Genomic DNA, 17,497 nt, shown 5'->3' with positions numbered 1-17,497 from the left:
GCTCTCGTTGAGCCGGTGATTTATATGACCCGTTGTGAGATGCGAGGGGAATTTTTGGGAAATGTTTCTGATTTGTTCGAGTTTGGGTTTTTTTTTAAATTTTGGTCGTTTTTTTATTTTTTCGGTGTTTTTTTTTTTATATTTCTTGGTGTATTTGTGGATTCTGGCTAGTCGGTTATTATTTTGAAGTGGGATGTAGGAATGTTTTTATACACATTTTTAATCAGATTTTAAACTGTTTTTGTAGATATTAAGGTGTTTTTTTAGCGAGGCAATGTATTTACTCGCCGGAAATTAATTACGTTGGAAACGGAATAAAATTCAGTTGTCAGTTTGTGTTTTTAATATTTCCTGCTCGAATTTTGGTTTCAATATTCCTCGTGTATTTTACTTATGAGTTATAGCCATCGTCATTTTAAATCATAAAAATCTTTCCACAGAATATTCTTAATCAAACGATAGATACCAGTTTTTCAATAAAAATTTAAATATTCTTCAAATGAAGTTTCCGAGGCATTGAATCTATTTACTCGCCGGAAATTAATTCTGTTTCCGTCGGAATGGAAGTCAATTATCGTCGGTTGAGGAGATGTACGGAAATTAAGAGATTTTTTTTTAAACAAAAATGGAACGGGAGTCCGAAGTTCGTTTATTGAGGGACTGTGTTCGATGTTACTGGCGAGTGCGACGTAAAGTGCGGGACGCGTTCGCGTTTAACTCCGTTCGAACGAAAAGGAACGCGAGATTAAGCGAGAGGACCGAGCCATTGGGAAATTGGTTTGATCCTGGTCCGAGAACTTTGCTAGGCAATCTCGATAATTGCGCTTTAGGTCTTATTCAATGGCGTTTCTTCGATTCTGCGATCAGAATTGATTTTCAGAGGTTCGGTTTCCCTTTGACGGGTATTTAGAGATTCTTGGGCGAACGAGCCTTTGTCGTAGAGTCTATTCTAATTTGTGTGAGTGGCAGGCTTCTGTCAAGACGATTGTTTAATGTGTTGGTTAATTAGTGCGTTCGTGTTCGGATTAACATTTTAGGAGAGGTTAGGTTAGGGGATCTGAATCGGAGGAATTGAGGTTTGGGATCGAGATTATCTGGATCTGTGCTTCGCGGATGTAGATTTCGCGGGTCTAGGTTATGTGGATCCAAATTTAGTAGATTGAAAATTCAAAAGTTTCAGTTGTATAGATCGCAGCTTTGAATATTCGAATTGCATAGATCCAAGCTTGATAAATTCAAATTTCATAGGTCCAAGCTTCATGAATCCAAATTTAGTAGATCAAAGCTTAAAAAATTCCAATTACATAGATCGAAACTTTGAAAATTTAAATTTCATTCATTGAAGCTTTGTAAATTCAAATTTCATATATCGATGCTTTGCAAACTCAAATTTCATATATCGATGCTTTGCAAACTCAAATTTCATAGATAGAAGCTTTTTGAATCCAAATTTTGTAGATCAAAACTTCAGAAATTCCAATTGTATAGATCAAAGTGATCTTTGAATTTGAATTCAAATTTTATAGACGGAAGCTTGACAAATTTAAATTTCATAGGTCGAAATTTCAAAATTCAAGTTTTGTGGATGAAAGCTTCATGAATCCAAATTTCATAAATGAAAGCTTCGTAGATCCAAATTTCGTAAATCAAAGCTTCATAAATCCAGATTTCCTAAATCCTAGTTGTACAGATCCAGGTTGGATCAATTCAGATTATTCTAGGCCAGGTTAAATTAGCCTAGATTAGATCACATCAAGATATAATAGAACAATTCAGGTGAGGACAATCCAGGACAATTCCGGTATAGGTCAGGATTATATCAAGATATCAATAACAAATCGAACATTCTCGAATTCCATTGTTTATTTAAATATACCCATGACATTCCAGTTAAATTTATTTGATTGTAACGATATATCCATAATTTAATTACAATATTTTAACATATCAGTTAATATTAAATATATTCGTATATTTCACTGAATAAAACTGTGATCGGAATTTTTTATTTTCTTTTTAAGCCAGTGGGACGTGGACACAAGGGTGGAAAAGGGGGCACATTATTATTCGTGTACGGTTGAATGGGTCTAAATGGGGAAACTTGTTTGATAGGGGTCTGTATTTTAGCTCTGACGTATCCGTAGGTTCGTGACGTATTGATTGCACGAAACCCAGGGGTACGTGACAGAACTCACGTGACAGACTATTCAATCCTACCCTATCTGTGTTTTCAAGCACTTAACAGTTGCCACACCCCTTTCAACAGAAGTCCTTTCGAGTGGATGATTTAAACGTACCCGAAACCATGAATGAGAATTTCGTAAATCTGATGCATCTGGATTTACAAATCGTGAACATTATTACCTTTCATGTAACATCAGAGCTTTTTAATCTTGTCACTAAGTATTACACAATTTTTATTTATGAAGAGTCTTTATATCTGAAATTTCGAAATTTTCATTTGTAACTAAAAATGTATGTCTTATTTCATCAAACTTAGTATATGCAGGACATAATCTTTAGTTTATAAACGATATTAAAGTAATATTATTCCGAGTTTTAGTTTCCCACATGTTTCAATAGTTAATGACGCCATATATACTCGTGAAACCATGAAACTCTCAATACTGACTCTCGTAACTCAATGAAACTGGTGGTCTACGTATTCACTGCCTCATAAGCTCTCCACTGCATATGTCTACGCATTTATATGCCTATCAACCGATATACCAAGTGACCAAATAGAAATCACCACTTCCAACAGCTCTCGAGAACTTATTATAGCAGATAAAATCTAAAAACCACGTACCATCTCGAAACCAAATAACAAAATATAATGAAACATTCATAGAAAATTCCGTAAAAATTCATATATTACATTTGGACACAGAGTATATATCTCAACGAAAATATATATCATTCTACAGGTGAAAATAAACAAGAAGTATGGAATACAAATTTTCCTTATATCGCTTCGTTCTCGAGAAAATCGGCTTCTATTATCGTCTGTCCATTACCAGCCATATCTACTTACTCGAGGGCCATCTCGACTTTCAAAGTCAATTTTCTCAGGAACGAGGGGCCCCAGGGAAAATCTTTATACCACACTTTCGATGCGTTTTTATATGAAGAATAAGGTCCCGCTTTAGTGCGCCGATGTACGGTCTCGTTTCCTCGGAATTCCCAATATTCCATAGACTTACGAGCCATCGTCGTCCGCGTATCTTCCCGTTATCATTGTACACAGAAGGGTACTCGCTTCGGCACTCGAATTCCCCTAATCTAGACAGTCCCCTGTCGCGATTAGATCCCAAAATCGAACGGCTTATCACTCTACGTCGACGGCAGACGCGATCAAGACGTTCCGTTGCGTCACGTCAGCTCCGGCCTTCCGCTGATTTTCCGCGATCGCGCGACGATATCCGGCAATCCCGCCTCGCAATCGATTGCAATTCGCTTCCTTGCACTGCCCCCTCTCGCCTGCGTTCGTGCGGATGCAGCTTGTGCGACGTATTCCTCGGGAACAGTAAACCAATCGATGGGTTCAGCGAACTTGCTGCGAAGGATCCACCGTATTATCGAGGTTCAAGTGCTGTTCTCGTGATGTTAATGATTTTCGCGGTACTGGAAGTGATAATCTAGTTTCATTGGGACCTCGGAGACGTGACTGTGATGTGGATTGCTCGATGTTCCCAGTGACGGAGCGGTGGAACTGTGAAACGCTGTTTACGAGTGTTCAGCTGAAATTTTAGTACTCGAGATTAGAAGCATCAAATTGGAAGGAGTGCAAATTTGTTTTATACGAGGAATACATTGTTCCTTCGCGTCTATTAAATTGCAGAACTTTTATCAGAAATCTCAAATTTTTAAAAACACCCCCACCAACAACCTTTTTTGAAGAATTTTATTTTGCGGCTTCGCAGACGTGAAAGATTAGTGTATTTTTTGTAAAACTTTTCAAAAAGAAAAATTTGCATTTTTTCCAAGGGGTGATTGTACATAAAACAAATTGCGATGTGTTAGACTTGACTTTCTCCACTTACACGCGAATTTTCATAATTAGTTTAATTTCCGAAATAGCCAAATTTTAATGTTTATTTGGTCAATATTAGTTTGATAAAAATCTAATGATTCATAATAGTGTTCCGCAATGAAGAAGCGAACATCAGAATTCACTAAAAAATTAGATTTCCACGTTGTCCATAGGTTGTTTGCAGTTAGAAAATAATATTTTCAATGAATTTCGTGTATAATATTGTGTTTTATTACTTTTTAATCGGTGTCTGAGCCAGTTCTTCCGGTTTCTTGAGTGTAGATCGCTAGCTCTCCGGGCACGTAGCTAATATTTCACCGGGAACGCGGGAGCAACGTCAGAATTTCCGAACTTCCGTCTCGTTCGAGTGCACCGAAGTCGTTCGAGCTGCTCGGTGGATCGATTAACTCGCAGCCCGGCCGTCTCCGAGCACCGAATTAAGCAATCGCGCCGAGACATTATCAAAGTTCGCTGATCCGAGCTGATAAGCCCTCATCCCCGCACTTTTCTTTTTTCGGAGCCCTCTCCTCTCTTGTTTGACCATTAAAAATTGAGAAACTTGGACGATTAAAGTCTCCTTTCGGAAAATAGGCGGACGGCAACTTAAATCCGGGATTAGAAAAAGTGGAGCAACTGTTGGTCGCGGTTACGTGGAGTCAGACTTGTATCCGAGAATTTTTTTCCGTGTATAACACTGAATTTCGTTTAGTGTCCATTGATATTGTTATTCTGAAGTGTAGCTTTAATGGGAATTTTTAAAAATTTGTTGAAACATGTTTATAATGGAATTTAAAATGAACTTAATGAAGAAAATTTCTATTTTGTGTTGTTGTTAATTAGTTTGTTGAGTATCGAGTTTGTTTAAATATTGTTTTAGATGATTTTTGTCACTAAAACGAAAACGTAGAACGATGTTAGAATTTAGATTTTGTCAGTGAGATAATCCGTTTGGAGATATTTTATTGTAATGCGTGAATAATACAGTGTTATCGAAGTTCCTGATTATAAAAGTGAGTTTTCCTGTTATCACAGTTTGGTACATCATTGGGTATACTTTTATTTGGTAAGACTCAACTGTCTGTATCCTACCATAAACACTTGAGAAATGAAATTAAATATTCTAACGTAGAAATAGATTAGTATTTATTTAAATTATAAAGTTTCTAATACTTGTTTAATCAGTATTTTTTAAAAATTTTAAATGGGATTGTAAAATTAAGTTAGAAAATATTCTTTGTTGTTAAATATTGTCTCAGGTGATTTTGCATTTAGAAATGTTGCATTTCGAATGCAGTTTTGTGCAGTTGTGTCATAATTATACGAATGCAATGTGATTAGCGTTAATTTATGTAATACACGGTGAAAGATCGTACTTCCTGGAAGATCGTGATTCATTTCCGACAGAAGCTGTCTGCGAAGACAAATGTACCAGTCCTGTGTTGACCCTAAAACACTAATAGACGCCCGTTATTATGTAAACACTACACTTGTGTAGTTTCGTTTGGCTCTACCGATGACATATATCAACGAAGAAGCGACGTTTATTGTTACATAAAGTGCGCACCGTCTTGTAAGACGCCCGGTTGGCCAAGAATACGCGATACAGCAGTTGGAAATCTATCTGAAGTTCCCATATGTAATTAACTTCGTGTTCGGATGTTTGAGGAGTTGGGTAATCAACGATTTTAACATTCTCCAAGATTAAGCCAGCGGATACTTCAAATTCACTGAGTATATAGATTTAGACGTTGAAAAAATTCAAGGTTTGGGTATTCAAATATTTGACAGTTTAAAATTCATAAGTTCGAGAATTCAGACATTTTTAGAATTTGATATTTCTGAGTAATTCTAGAGGTTTACGATTAAAAAGTTTGAAAATTCAGTGATTTCTATGTGAAAAACTGTTTGAAACTTTAATGATTCCGAGATTCAAATATTTAAGGGTTAAAGGAATGAAAGACTTAAGGATTTAAAGATTCAACGATTCAAAGATTTAATGATTTAAAGATTCAAGGACTCAAAGATTAAAAGCCTTAAAATTCTAAGATTTAAAAACTCAAAGATTCAAACACAAAAATTCTAAGATTTAAGTATTCAAAGATTCAAGGACTCAAAGACTCAAAGATTCAAAGATACAAAGACTCAAACATTTAAAGACTGAAACATTCAAGCACTCAAATAATTAAAAATTCCAAAATTTCAACGTTCGAGCTTTCTATTCTTCAAAATTCACCATTGCGAAACTCCATAAACTCCAATGTTCAAACTGTCACGAACTTTATAACAGCATCGCAACTTTAATTGCAGAAAGACATTCTGTTTCCTCTTCTTTCACCCTATGGATGATTTAAAGTCCACCAAGTCCTGCGGTCGCGTAGAACATTCATTTCAAAATACATTTCAAAACTGTGGAACAAAGAAATTACCAAGAGCAATCGGAAGTATCGTGTCAGTACCTCCTCAGTGACCGGAAACGATGCGAAAGTATTTATAGATCCGCTGGAACGTTCGTAAAAAGAGTTGGAGAGGATTCCTCTTGGATTGCATCAGTCTTCGATTGCTGGAAAGGTCAACCTTCTCCCCGCGTTTCCTTCAGCGCATAAGGAAATGTGTTACGAGATGATTTTGTAATCAACCACGCTTCAAACGATCTGTCCAGGGAATCTGCACTCCTTTTTTCTCAAATCTCGATCAACTGCAAAGGAACTCTCAATAACTGATAACTTTGAGTTTAACCTTTGAAAAATACTATTTCTCCATCTCATAATCTAATTTAATTTGAAATCTTGCAATAAATCAAACATTTTTCTTCTTTTGCTAATACTTTGAAAATTAAAAAGAATTTAATCACATAATTATGAATCTATTTATAACAATGTTGAACAGTCGATGACTGCATAGTTCCTTTAATTAACACTCAAAGGAAACAAATGTTAATACTCAATATTTATTATTAACGCCTAAATTTCTATATTTTAATACAATTACAGTCTCAATGTAAAAGTTGATTGATTCTTGACTAAAAAAAAGTATTTCCTAAATTCTCTATTAACTAAAAAAATCATTAATGGTGTATGAATGTGAATGAAAAAATATACAGTCCAGTAGTGATTAAATAATCTTTCTGTCACAAGATTCAATTTTTCCTAATAGTTCTTTATTGTATTCTTCACGGTTTAAAGAAATTGTAGCACAGAGCGCAAAGGAATTCTTAAAAGGAAATCGAGATCATTCGTCCGGAGACAATGAACCTCGCACGTTTCTTCCTCGCTCGATCCTCTCCAGAATCCCTGCAGCAGCCAGCCAGATAACAGTCTGCCGTTGCAGTTCCTTGCGAGACAACGCGTTAGCATACCCGTTTTCCTTGAGAATCCTTGCGCCGGTTAATCCGCGCACGATAATTCCGTGGTAACCAGTTACCAGAATACCGGGCATCGCTATCTGCATAACAACGCGCGGAATAATGAATAAAAATCAGCCATTACACGAAGAAAATCGACATGTAAACACAAGTCTCGGAGCCGCTCAAGAAGATTGATACTATCGTGAAACCGTTTAATCATTACGAAACCTCTAGATTTGTTCTTCCGAGCCGACAAATATTTTTAGACGATATAGTTTTAAATACAGAAAAATATTCTATGAATATCGAACATAGTTGTTGTATAATTTTTGATTCGGAAGTTATTCGAATAATTTCTATCTATAGAAAATTGTTTCATAATTGCAGGACTGTTCTTAGGATTGTTTCTGAATTGTTTGTTAAAAGAAATTTGAATTTAAGAATCTTTCGAAAATTCTTTGTATCTGGAAAATTATTTAATTATTACAGGAATGTTCTTAAGATTGTTTCTGAATTGTTTATTAAAAGAAATTTGAATTCATTTAAGAATCTTCCAAAAATTCCCCATACCTGGAAAACTATATAATAATTGCAGAATTTTTCTAAAATCATTGTTCAATGTTTCTTCGCATTGTAGACACTGAATTCATTCATACGTCATCAGCGAAGATCTTCAGGTAGTTTATAAATTATCCACGAGAAGTTCGACCATTTTCGATCACTGGAATTCCATCGATAAATCTCGGAAGCCTTTGATCGTTGAGCAGACGCCAAAACTTACGTCCCACTTTAGTGTCAGCTGGTCGTTTAAGTTCCAAGATAAAGAGACGCGATGCCAACGAGCACGATGGTCTAGCCTAATTAGTTTCATTTGGTGGAGTTGCTACTTGTCCCAGTTCGTTTAATGGGCTACAGGGAAATTGATCCCCCATTGTCCTATCTCAACCTCGCTGCTCCATCGTGGAGGGCAACGCCGGGTCTTCATTATAAATAAAACATCGGACCCGTTCAATTCGATCAATCAGCGTCTCTTAAGGATTGACCCTTAGCTCGAAAGTTCATCTAATATTCATGGAACCGAACGGATCCTAGCCCTTTGTCTCTTAAACGGCACCTTAATCTACCATTTCCATTAAAATTCTATCATTCCCTGCTAATACTTCAATTCTGGAGGAAAGTTCTTTAATAAAATTATCGAATAAATGCTTGAAAGAAATTATATAATGAAGATTTGAAAGAAAATGCTGTAATAATCCTTATTTATTAAAACATTGATTCAAATTCTTGACTACAGTAACGAAATTCTCGAATATTTTTCTGTAATACGTTAAAATAAATAGGTTTTGAATATATAATTGTAGAGCAAAACTTTTGGACTTTTTAAATAATTCTATCAAAACATTTTGAACGGAAACATTAGAATAACAATAATAGTAAAAAAGTGGGATAAAGAAAATGCAAAACACAAATATTTAAACGCTTGAATCTTCTATAGAAGATTCTATGGAATTGTATAGAAAACTGTCGAACAGAATTCCGTTCCAAATTCCAAATATTTTTTAATAATTCTATTGGAAAATTTTGAATATAACGCTAATAGTAAAAAATGAGATGAAAATACAAAACACAAATATTTAATTGCTGGAATCTCCAAAGATTTACACAGGATCCATGACAATATTCACTTTCTTCCCAGAAGTCCGCGTTCTGTGATCTCGTCCGAATAGATCCGAAATTGCTTCGTTTCCGGTCGTGCGTGGTCCTAGCAGATGGTTATTCAGGCTGCTCGTCGAGCAGCGGCAATTCCAGGGGCAGTCTGAAATCCGAGCGACGATGCTGCAACGGTGTCGCTTCGATTGTTTGCCGCGATCCGTGATTTACGGCTGCGACGCGACGCCCACGCGCACATTACAGCCGGATAAGAACCAGTCCCTTTGAAATTCAATCGTTCTAATGGGGGCTAGGCAAGCATGTAAACAAAAATCGGGCGTCTCGTTATCATTGACTCGCTGTTGGGCTTCGGATGACAAGGGGATCGTCGTGTACTGGGTGCCTGGGACGTTCCAGTGAACGCTGAAACTACTGGGAATTCCATTTGCAATTTGTTAGAAATTTTCTAGGGCAGAAACATTCGCTTGAATTTTGATCGAGTTATATTTTCTAACTAGTCCGCGGATCTTCATGCAAAGTGGACAATGGTTTTTCCTAACAAATGTAAAAAGCACTGTGCAATGTTGCACTTCCAAATTTCCCACCAATGCATAAAAATTCGCAATCTATTTATAACATAGATTATGACTGGGTATTCCAGTGAACGCTGCAGCTACTGAAAATTCTATTTGCAGTTTGTTATAAATTTTCTGGGGCAAAAAACGTTCGTTTCAATTTTGATCGAGTTATATTTAACAAAATAGATTATGACTGTGTGGCCGGGACGTTCCAGTGAATTCTGGAGCTACTGAAAATTCCATTTGCAATTTGTTATCAATTTTCTAGGGCAAAAAGCATGGACTTAAATTTTGATCGAGTTATATTTTAGAACGTAGACTATAAATTTGTTAAATAACTTCTAAGGTAGACGGTACTATTTGCTAATTGCTGATGAGGACATCTAAGATTGATCATGTTGAATGGTTTGATAATTGTAGTTGAAGATTAATATCAATTTGAACAGCTCATAAGTTCGTCTGAATCAGTTGAATATTTCTAAACGTTGAATCGTGGTATTCTGTGATTAGTGTGCCAATGGTTCGACGAAGATGACAGTGTTCAGTGTACCCTATACCTGGAATCATCAGTGGCAATGAGTGTGATCTCCAGTGCAATCTGTTAGAGTGAGGACAAGCAGTTTAGAGGAAATGAATCACTCAGCTGACTGCCAGTGGTGCCAGCGCACATGAGGCCAGAGTGTCTTCCATCAGGACTTGCTCAACTGTCCTTAGAACTCTCTTCCATCATCCTCTAACTTCTCCAGTTAGCTAGAGTTTGATGGGCGAGGAAACTTAGACGCCTTGAGTACTTCTCCAGTTTCCAGGGATGATGTTTTTGCTCCGCGGGTGCTTGGATCGCCTAAAGTAGCCTCCCACGGTGCACTCGAAGAGAACACGACCTAAGTTGGCTTGGATAAGTGGAGTCAGCTATGGAGAGACGGTATACCTTGTCAGCGTCGAGTTTCCAAGCTTAAAAGTGTCTAGAATACCTGGCCACTGTAGCCAAAAAGAGTATAGAAGCTTCCAATATTTAAAAGCATCTACAAAGATCTGGAACATCTAAACTATTTGATGAATTGGCATTCTCGTGATACTACCAATTCAATGACGACCTGGATCCCTTAAGCTAGCCTACCTAATAAGAAGCATTCTCTATCACTCGAAGTCATTGTTCTAAGACACGGATCTTCCGAATTAGTCCATTTGAGAACCCAGCGGAGCTAAATGGTGTTTGACCTGGATCCTTTGAAGAATTCCACGTAGTGACCCAGTCAATTCTACGAAGACCAGGATTCACTGAAGTACTGGACATTACTAGGAAGAAATTAGTGATCTAGCTCTCAAGACCTAAGTCCCCTATCTAGTCCAAATATAGCACCCTAGGCAAACGCAGTGAACTCATCAGCTGTAACTACTTCGTAACAGAAAAAGAACAGTTCCCAATTTATCTACGACTTGTAGTCATCAAGGAAACAGTATCTTCTATTCACTTCCAAAATTCGAATCTCTGTTCCAACCAGCTCTAAAGAAGGAAGTATCTTCGGAGATTCTAGCTCTACAGATATCCCCTAAACGACAGAGATCAGGATCTTCTAAACTAGCCTCCAGAATCGCAAGAACAATGTTCCAATCAGCTTCTATCAACTTCTAAGGTTCTAGCCCAACAAGCATATCCTCTAAATTACAATCAGCGGGATCCTCAAAACCAGCCTGCATCGAAATCTCAAGAACAGTGTTCCAATCAGCTTCTATCAACTCTGAGATTCTAGCTCAACAAGCGAATCCCCTAAATTACGACCAGCAGGATTCTCAAAACCAGCCTGCATCGAAATCTCAAGAACAGTGTTCCAATCAGCTTCTATCAACTTCTAAGATTCTAGCTCAACAAGCGAATTCTCTAAATTACGACCAGCAGGTTTCTGAAAACCAGCCTCCACCGAAATCACAAGGGCAGCGTTCCAATCAGCGTTAGAAGACGCGTTGACCACTCGCCAGCAAGCTGCTCTTCATGAATCTCTGCTAAGTCCCAGCTGATACAGAAGCTCACCGGTGTCCCCGATCAGAAATGTGGCAGAAAATGAAGGGCTGAGTAGGTGGGGGCTAGTGAAATGTGCAGGGGAGCGAGGAACAGGCCAGTCTAATGATGTCTGGCTCCAGCGTCGGGCTAAAGAGGTGTGATGGCGGCACCAGCTCGCCGTCGCTGTGCACCGGCGGCGCCAGCAATTCCGGCGGGCTACCCAGGACGCAGTCCGCCTCCGCGCTGCGTGGGAGGACCTCCAGGAAGCCGCTCTTCTGGGACCAAGACACCGATTCGCCGCCGAAGAGAGACTTGTAAGTGGACGGCGATCAGTTGGACGCTCGTTTAGGGTGTCGAATCGAGGTTGATGGTCAGTCTGAGGTTGCTGGACAGTTTAGCAGTCATCAGGGGTACTAGAGACCACCCAGGGCGCGATGAATTGGGTCTAACGAGGATTCGTTTGATGCTGGGGTACCTGGGAACTGCTCTGTTCAGATTTCAGGCAGTTGTTCGTGTTTGTTTTATTTCGAGTAGGCTTTTGGTAGTTCGGGATTTAGGGGATAGGTGATTGACTGGAGATGAGATTTTTTTGATTGATTTTGAATTTTATTTATTTTTATATTTATTATATTATATTCATTTTATATTTTATATTTATTTATTTTTATATTTATTGTATTATATTTATTTCATATTTATATTACATTTTATTCATTTTTATTGTTACGTGAGATTTATTATTGATTTAAGGGTACAGGCGAAAGTAATTGGATATTCATTTGTGATGATATTAGAGGGCACTTCAATTGAATAATAATAATGCATTCACGTGGTTCCGTTTGATAATAGCTTTTGGTAATTGATAGTCTGGTGATTAGAATTCTGAAGGATTGTAAAGTGATTTATTTATAATTACAATTTGAGGGAAACTCCTTTATTTTATTAGGGATTGTATAATATTTTAAGAGATAAGAATCTTGTCGAATATTTTTAACATTGATTAATGAGGCTTTCTGGCGTTTCTTTTTTTAGTCGCTCGTTCTCGATCAGATCGAGATCGATGCGTCGAGTGTTAACGAGTGCTAGTTGATTGTTAATCACGATTGATAAAACATTGATGGACGATGCTTAAATAGTTGGATTGCAATCTGGGATGCCTCTCGATTAATTAATCAGTTGATATTATCGAACACCGGATTACTACGTAATAATTGATAAAAGTCATATCTTCTCTGCCCACGGACAAAAATGTTTTTTACAGAATATAGAGAATTTCATTTCGACATTGACGCGCACAGGTTTAATTTAAGAGATTCTGATTCATTGGGAAATTGATGAATGACTTTTAGCTCCCTTCAAAACCGAGCGCAAAATATCTCGCAACTACCAAGAATAATTGGCCGACATTCAAGGGACTCATTCATAGATGGCTCGGACATTTATTAACCCGCGTGTTTATCGGTTGGACGCATCCTAGTAATGAATCAAACCGAGTTTCCGTAGGGAAAATAAGTGCGCGTTCTGGAGAACGGCCAGAAGCTCATTTGCAGTTTCCCAGGGAAACCATTATGTCATCCCATAAGTAATGTCGTCTTTTCTTGCTCAGCCCTACTGCAAAAAATGTTCACAACACCATTTTCGTGGGATCTTCTATTAACAGAGAATTTTATTTATATTCACCACTCAAATTATTATATTTGTTACATTTAAATATTTAAATTACATATATATTACTTATTATTGTCTTCCTTAATATAATATATTTCCTATTAGCAGAAAATTTTATTTATGTTCATGGACATTACATAAATTATTACACTTGTCACATTTAAATATTCAAACTACATACACGTTACTTATTATTATGTTTCTTAATGCAATACATTTGAAGTTATTACAATAGTCATAATAATGTTTGTTTAACGTTAAGTTCCAACCTGCCGAGAAACAAACAGAATTAAAGGTGTGACGAAACTGCGTGAAACAACCGTACGCAGGCCCCGGGGCGTTTAATTAAAATTTATTCCCCGGTATTACGGTGTTCGTTGACGATCGTATCAACAATTCCAAGGGCTCCAGTCGAACGACAAACGGGAATGGGGAAAAAGAAATTTGATATTCAATCCCCTCTGAATGGAAAGGAAATTGCAGCCAATTTCATGATTACCCTTTCGTTAGACGGGGATTCAGAGGGCACTTAATTTTTGTTTTTTTTCGGTGGCGAATCGATGCAGCCTTGAAACGCAATTTCCCGGCGGGGTTGCGACTGCTGAATCGAGTATTTGCGATTTGAGTGGAAATCCTTGGGGATGGGTAATAATTCGGAAAGATTAATCTCTGTATAATAAACTGAAGATTATTTTAAATATTAGAATTATTATAAATCTGATTGGAGTGGATAAAATTAATCAATAATAATATAATAATAATAATGTAGTGAGAATATAATAATAATTGATTCGATATAATTACAGTATTTATTGAATTACGGTTTAATAAATATTTACTGATAATGTTTAGGTTATCAATATTAATGTCTGGAATTTTAGCAAATTTAATACTAATGCGATAATAAAATAATAATAATATAATGTATAAGAATTTATAAATTTATACAAATGATTATTCAAATTGAAATTTTTCTTATCCTTATTTAAATTATTTAATAGTTCCAGTTTTAACAATACTCGTCACAAAAATATTTTTCAATATCTCTCAGTGTTGTGTTATTAAATTTGCTACTGCTCCGATCAAATATCTCCCAATTTCTTCAAATAATTTATTAAATCCGGTTCGTTTACGAATGATTTATTCAGGGAATATACGAAGCGAACAGAATAGATTTATTTAAATAGTAAATACAGCCGAACAGATTATAATACCATAATTAAAACATAATACGCTGAAAATCTAGCTATTCGTACATCGACCATCAAACATTTGACACTCACGAATTTGAAAAAATTTCAATTCTCGTTTAATCTTCCGCCCGAATTTCTCTGAATCCGACTCTCACATGGAACGGGAAATAAATTTCGCCGTGAAAGTAGAACGGGAGTAGATTGAAATTCTCCCGGCGCCGCGTCGAAGTTCGCTCCGCCATTTTTGCGGCCGCCGGGTCTCGCCAGGTGAATGCTAAATTCCCGCGAACGGATCCCGCTTTGCGCAACCTCGATGACGTTGCTCGTGCGTCAATCATATTCGGGCTTTTCTTTAATTTGTAATGGTACACTTCCGTCCGCGTCACCGGCAGCCATTCATTTCCGTCCCCTGTCCCGGGGACAAAGGGACCGCGATTTCAATGGGAAACCTTGCCGCGCGAAACGTGAAAGGGAGTTCAGTTTAAGGAAATCTCGAGATGAACGACTCTCGGGAAATTGTTTCCATTGCGAAATCATCCTATCACCTCAGACAATTTTGCTACCTTAACAAAGTGGTAAAAATGATTTTATATTTTTCAAATTTCAGTTTTCATCAGAAGCACTTGATCTTCCTTTCATTTCACGTGAAATGAGTGTTTCATGTAATTTTCTGAGATTTTATTTGAATATTGAAGAAATATATTATTTGTAATTTTTTAATGTAGTTTAATATTAAAGAAATATTCAGTTTAATTTTTTATTATTTCATTTTAACATTTGAGGACTGTTTAATTCGATTTCAGTGTCGCGTTAGGAAACTTCGAATTTCACCTTTCATTATTTTATCGTAATATTAAAGGTATATTCAATTTTAGCTTTTATTGTTTCAGTTTAAGCTTAAGAAAATATTAAATTCAATTGCAGTTTTACTTTAGTGTCGCGTTAAAGAAACATTTAATGTAATCTTTCATTGTTTTAGTATAATATTAAAGGTATATGCAATTTTACCTTTCATTATTCCCTTCCAACGTTAAAAGACTTAAATTCCATTTCACTCTTATGTTAATATCACATGAAAGAAGTATTTCATTTAATTCACTTTGTACTTTCGACGTTAATTGAACAATTTATCTGAAGTTCCAAATGGTTCCCGTAGTTAAGCGTTTTCGATTGCCGAAACTATTAGAGGGAAGTTAGCGTTCCAAACAATAAGAGAAAGCGGACCTTTTTTCACAAGCTGGCTTGCACAGCGTTCCATTTCCAATTCGTTTTCCCGTCGGGCGAATCGCAATTCCCTGTTCGCGGTTTTAATGGGACGTACGTGTCTCTGTTTCGACGAAAGCAATCGTGCAGCTCGATTCTGGAGCGATTTTGCCGTATAATTCTTTAATTCTTCCGCTCGGCGTTGCAACCCGAAAAATCCGCGGAATGTCGCGCTCAGCCGGCGCAACAAAAGTGAAGGATACGTGAAAATAATTCTCGCTTGTATTATTTTCAATCGAAACTTCCAACGATAACGGCGAAAAACGGAGAGAAAAAAATAATACTATCAATTAAATTGCATACAGAATATCGATTTCGATTAAACGAGAATCAGATTAAATTAGTTTTCGAAAAATCGGGGATTGCAGAAATTATAGGAAGTCAAGGATTGTAGAAATGAATTACTTCAAATATCATTTATCAAGGAAAATTATATTTTTTCTTTGAACGAGAGTAATGAATTTTAAATTAAAATGGTATTTGGAACTCGTAACAATAGAAATGAAACGTAATGATGATAATAGTAGTAATACTAAGTGTAACTTAACAATAATAGTAATAATAATAATGATGATGACAGCAATACTAATATTAAGTATAACTTAACAACAACAATAATAATAATGATGATATCAATAGTAATGCTCAATGTAACTTAACAACAACAACAACAACAATAATAATAATAATTGTGACTTAATAATAATAAAACTAATTATACCTCCATTTATTAGAATTTAATAAATATATAAAATGCAATAATTTTATCTTCAATTATCCTAGTGCAAAGCACTGTTCGACTGTAATGTTGTCAGCGGCCATTAGACGATGATCGATGGGAATTTTCGGGTGCAGCGTACGTTGTGGTATTAATGGCAACGCGAATCTCCAATTAACGGGGGCCAGGTTAATTAATCCGTGAATATCAATGGCAGCGTTAGGATAATGTGTCGATTAGCGTCGCACAGGTGACCCGTAAACGGTCACTTCGACCTGTGACCTTATGAGAATTTTCCGGAACCTCGTGAAATCATTGATCACGCTCTGAGGGAGCGTGTGATCTGATTAAAGTGAATCTCTGAGAGCGATCTCTTGATATTATAACGTCGACAATGCAAACGGAAACCCAAACTCGACGGTGGAAATGGAAAATCCGGGCCGAGAGCGTTGATTACTCGAGAAACAAATGTGTAATCCGATAACTGGCGAATTAATGAAAAACAAAAAAAAAATATTAAATCAGCGTTTTCTGCAAAAATTTTCAACGTTACGCGATAAATTCATTAGCCCATTATTTCGATAATTCTATATTCGTTCCCGTGCGAGCGAATTTTAAAATTATTCTCTCCGGTTCGGTACCTGTCGACGCCATTTTGCAAACGCGAAAACCGACGGGAATATACCGAGAATTTAAACTTCGAAATTGAATTTGTTTAATTTAATTAAATTCCACTGAAATCGACGCTTGAGCAAACGATTTCGCTTTGGGAGTTTCCGGGGGAATATCAGTGTAATTGATTAAATTCGAGGTAATCACCGTTACGATTGATTCTGTAATTAATTGGTAGGTACCGTCGTGTTGACTTTTTAACGTGTGTCATCTTGCTAGGAAGTTCGATATGAAAGTTCGCCGCTCAAAGAGTGAATTCATTCGGTTCGCGAGTTCCTCTAATTACATTTTGTTAATTAGAACGCCGTGACCGTTCGCGGCGTGTTTTGTTAATTAGGGGTCACGTCAACGTCGCGTTACGTCGAACTGTTTTCTCGCGC

The 17,497-nt window shown here is 36.7% G+C and overlaps 1 protein-coding gene across 15 annotated transcripts in view; it reads left to right on the top strand.

The window, feature by feature from the left end:
- The window catches only part of dnc (phosphodiesterase dunce), a 220,604-nt gene that overhangs the window by 143,413 nt on the left and 59,694 nt on the right, over nucleotides 1-17,497 (top strand). Inside the window, exon 2 of one of the 15 annotated variants that reach the window (XM_076364596.1) lies at nucleotides 10,115-11,917. The exons of 12 other annotated variants lie outside the window; for them this stretch is intronic. In XM_076364596.1, coding sequence (XP_076220711.1) covers nucleotides 11,727-11,917 — 191 coding nt within the window. In that variant the 5' untranslated portion in view covers nucleotides 10,115-11,726. Of the gene's footprint in view, nucleotides 1-10,024; nucleotides 11,918-17,497 lie in introns of all 15 variants that reach the window. 2 more of the 15 variants (XM_031973969.2, XM_031974145.2) reach the window with 2 other exon arrangements.

Source organism: Nomia melanderi, chromosome 2 (assembly GCF_051020985.1).
Source record: "Nomia melanderi isolate GNS246 chromosome 2, iyNomMela1, whole genome shotgun sequence".
Taxonomy (NCBI): Eukaryota; Metazoa; Arthropoda; class Insecta; order Hymenoptera; family Halictidae; genus Nomia; species Nomia melanderi.
Note: the sequence above shows the minus strand (reverse complement) of the source record. Positions and strands in the feature narration are given on the sequence as shown.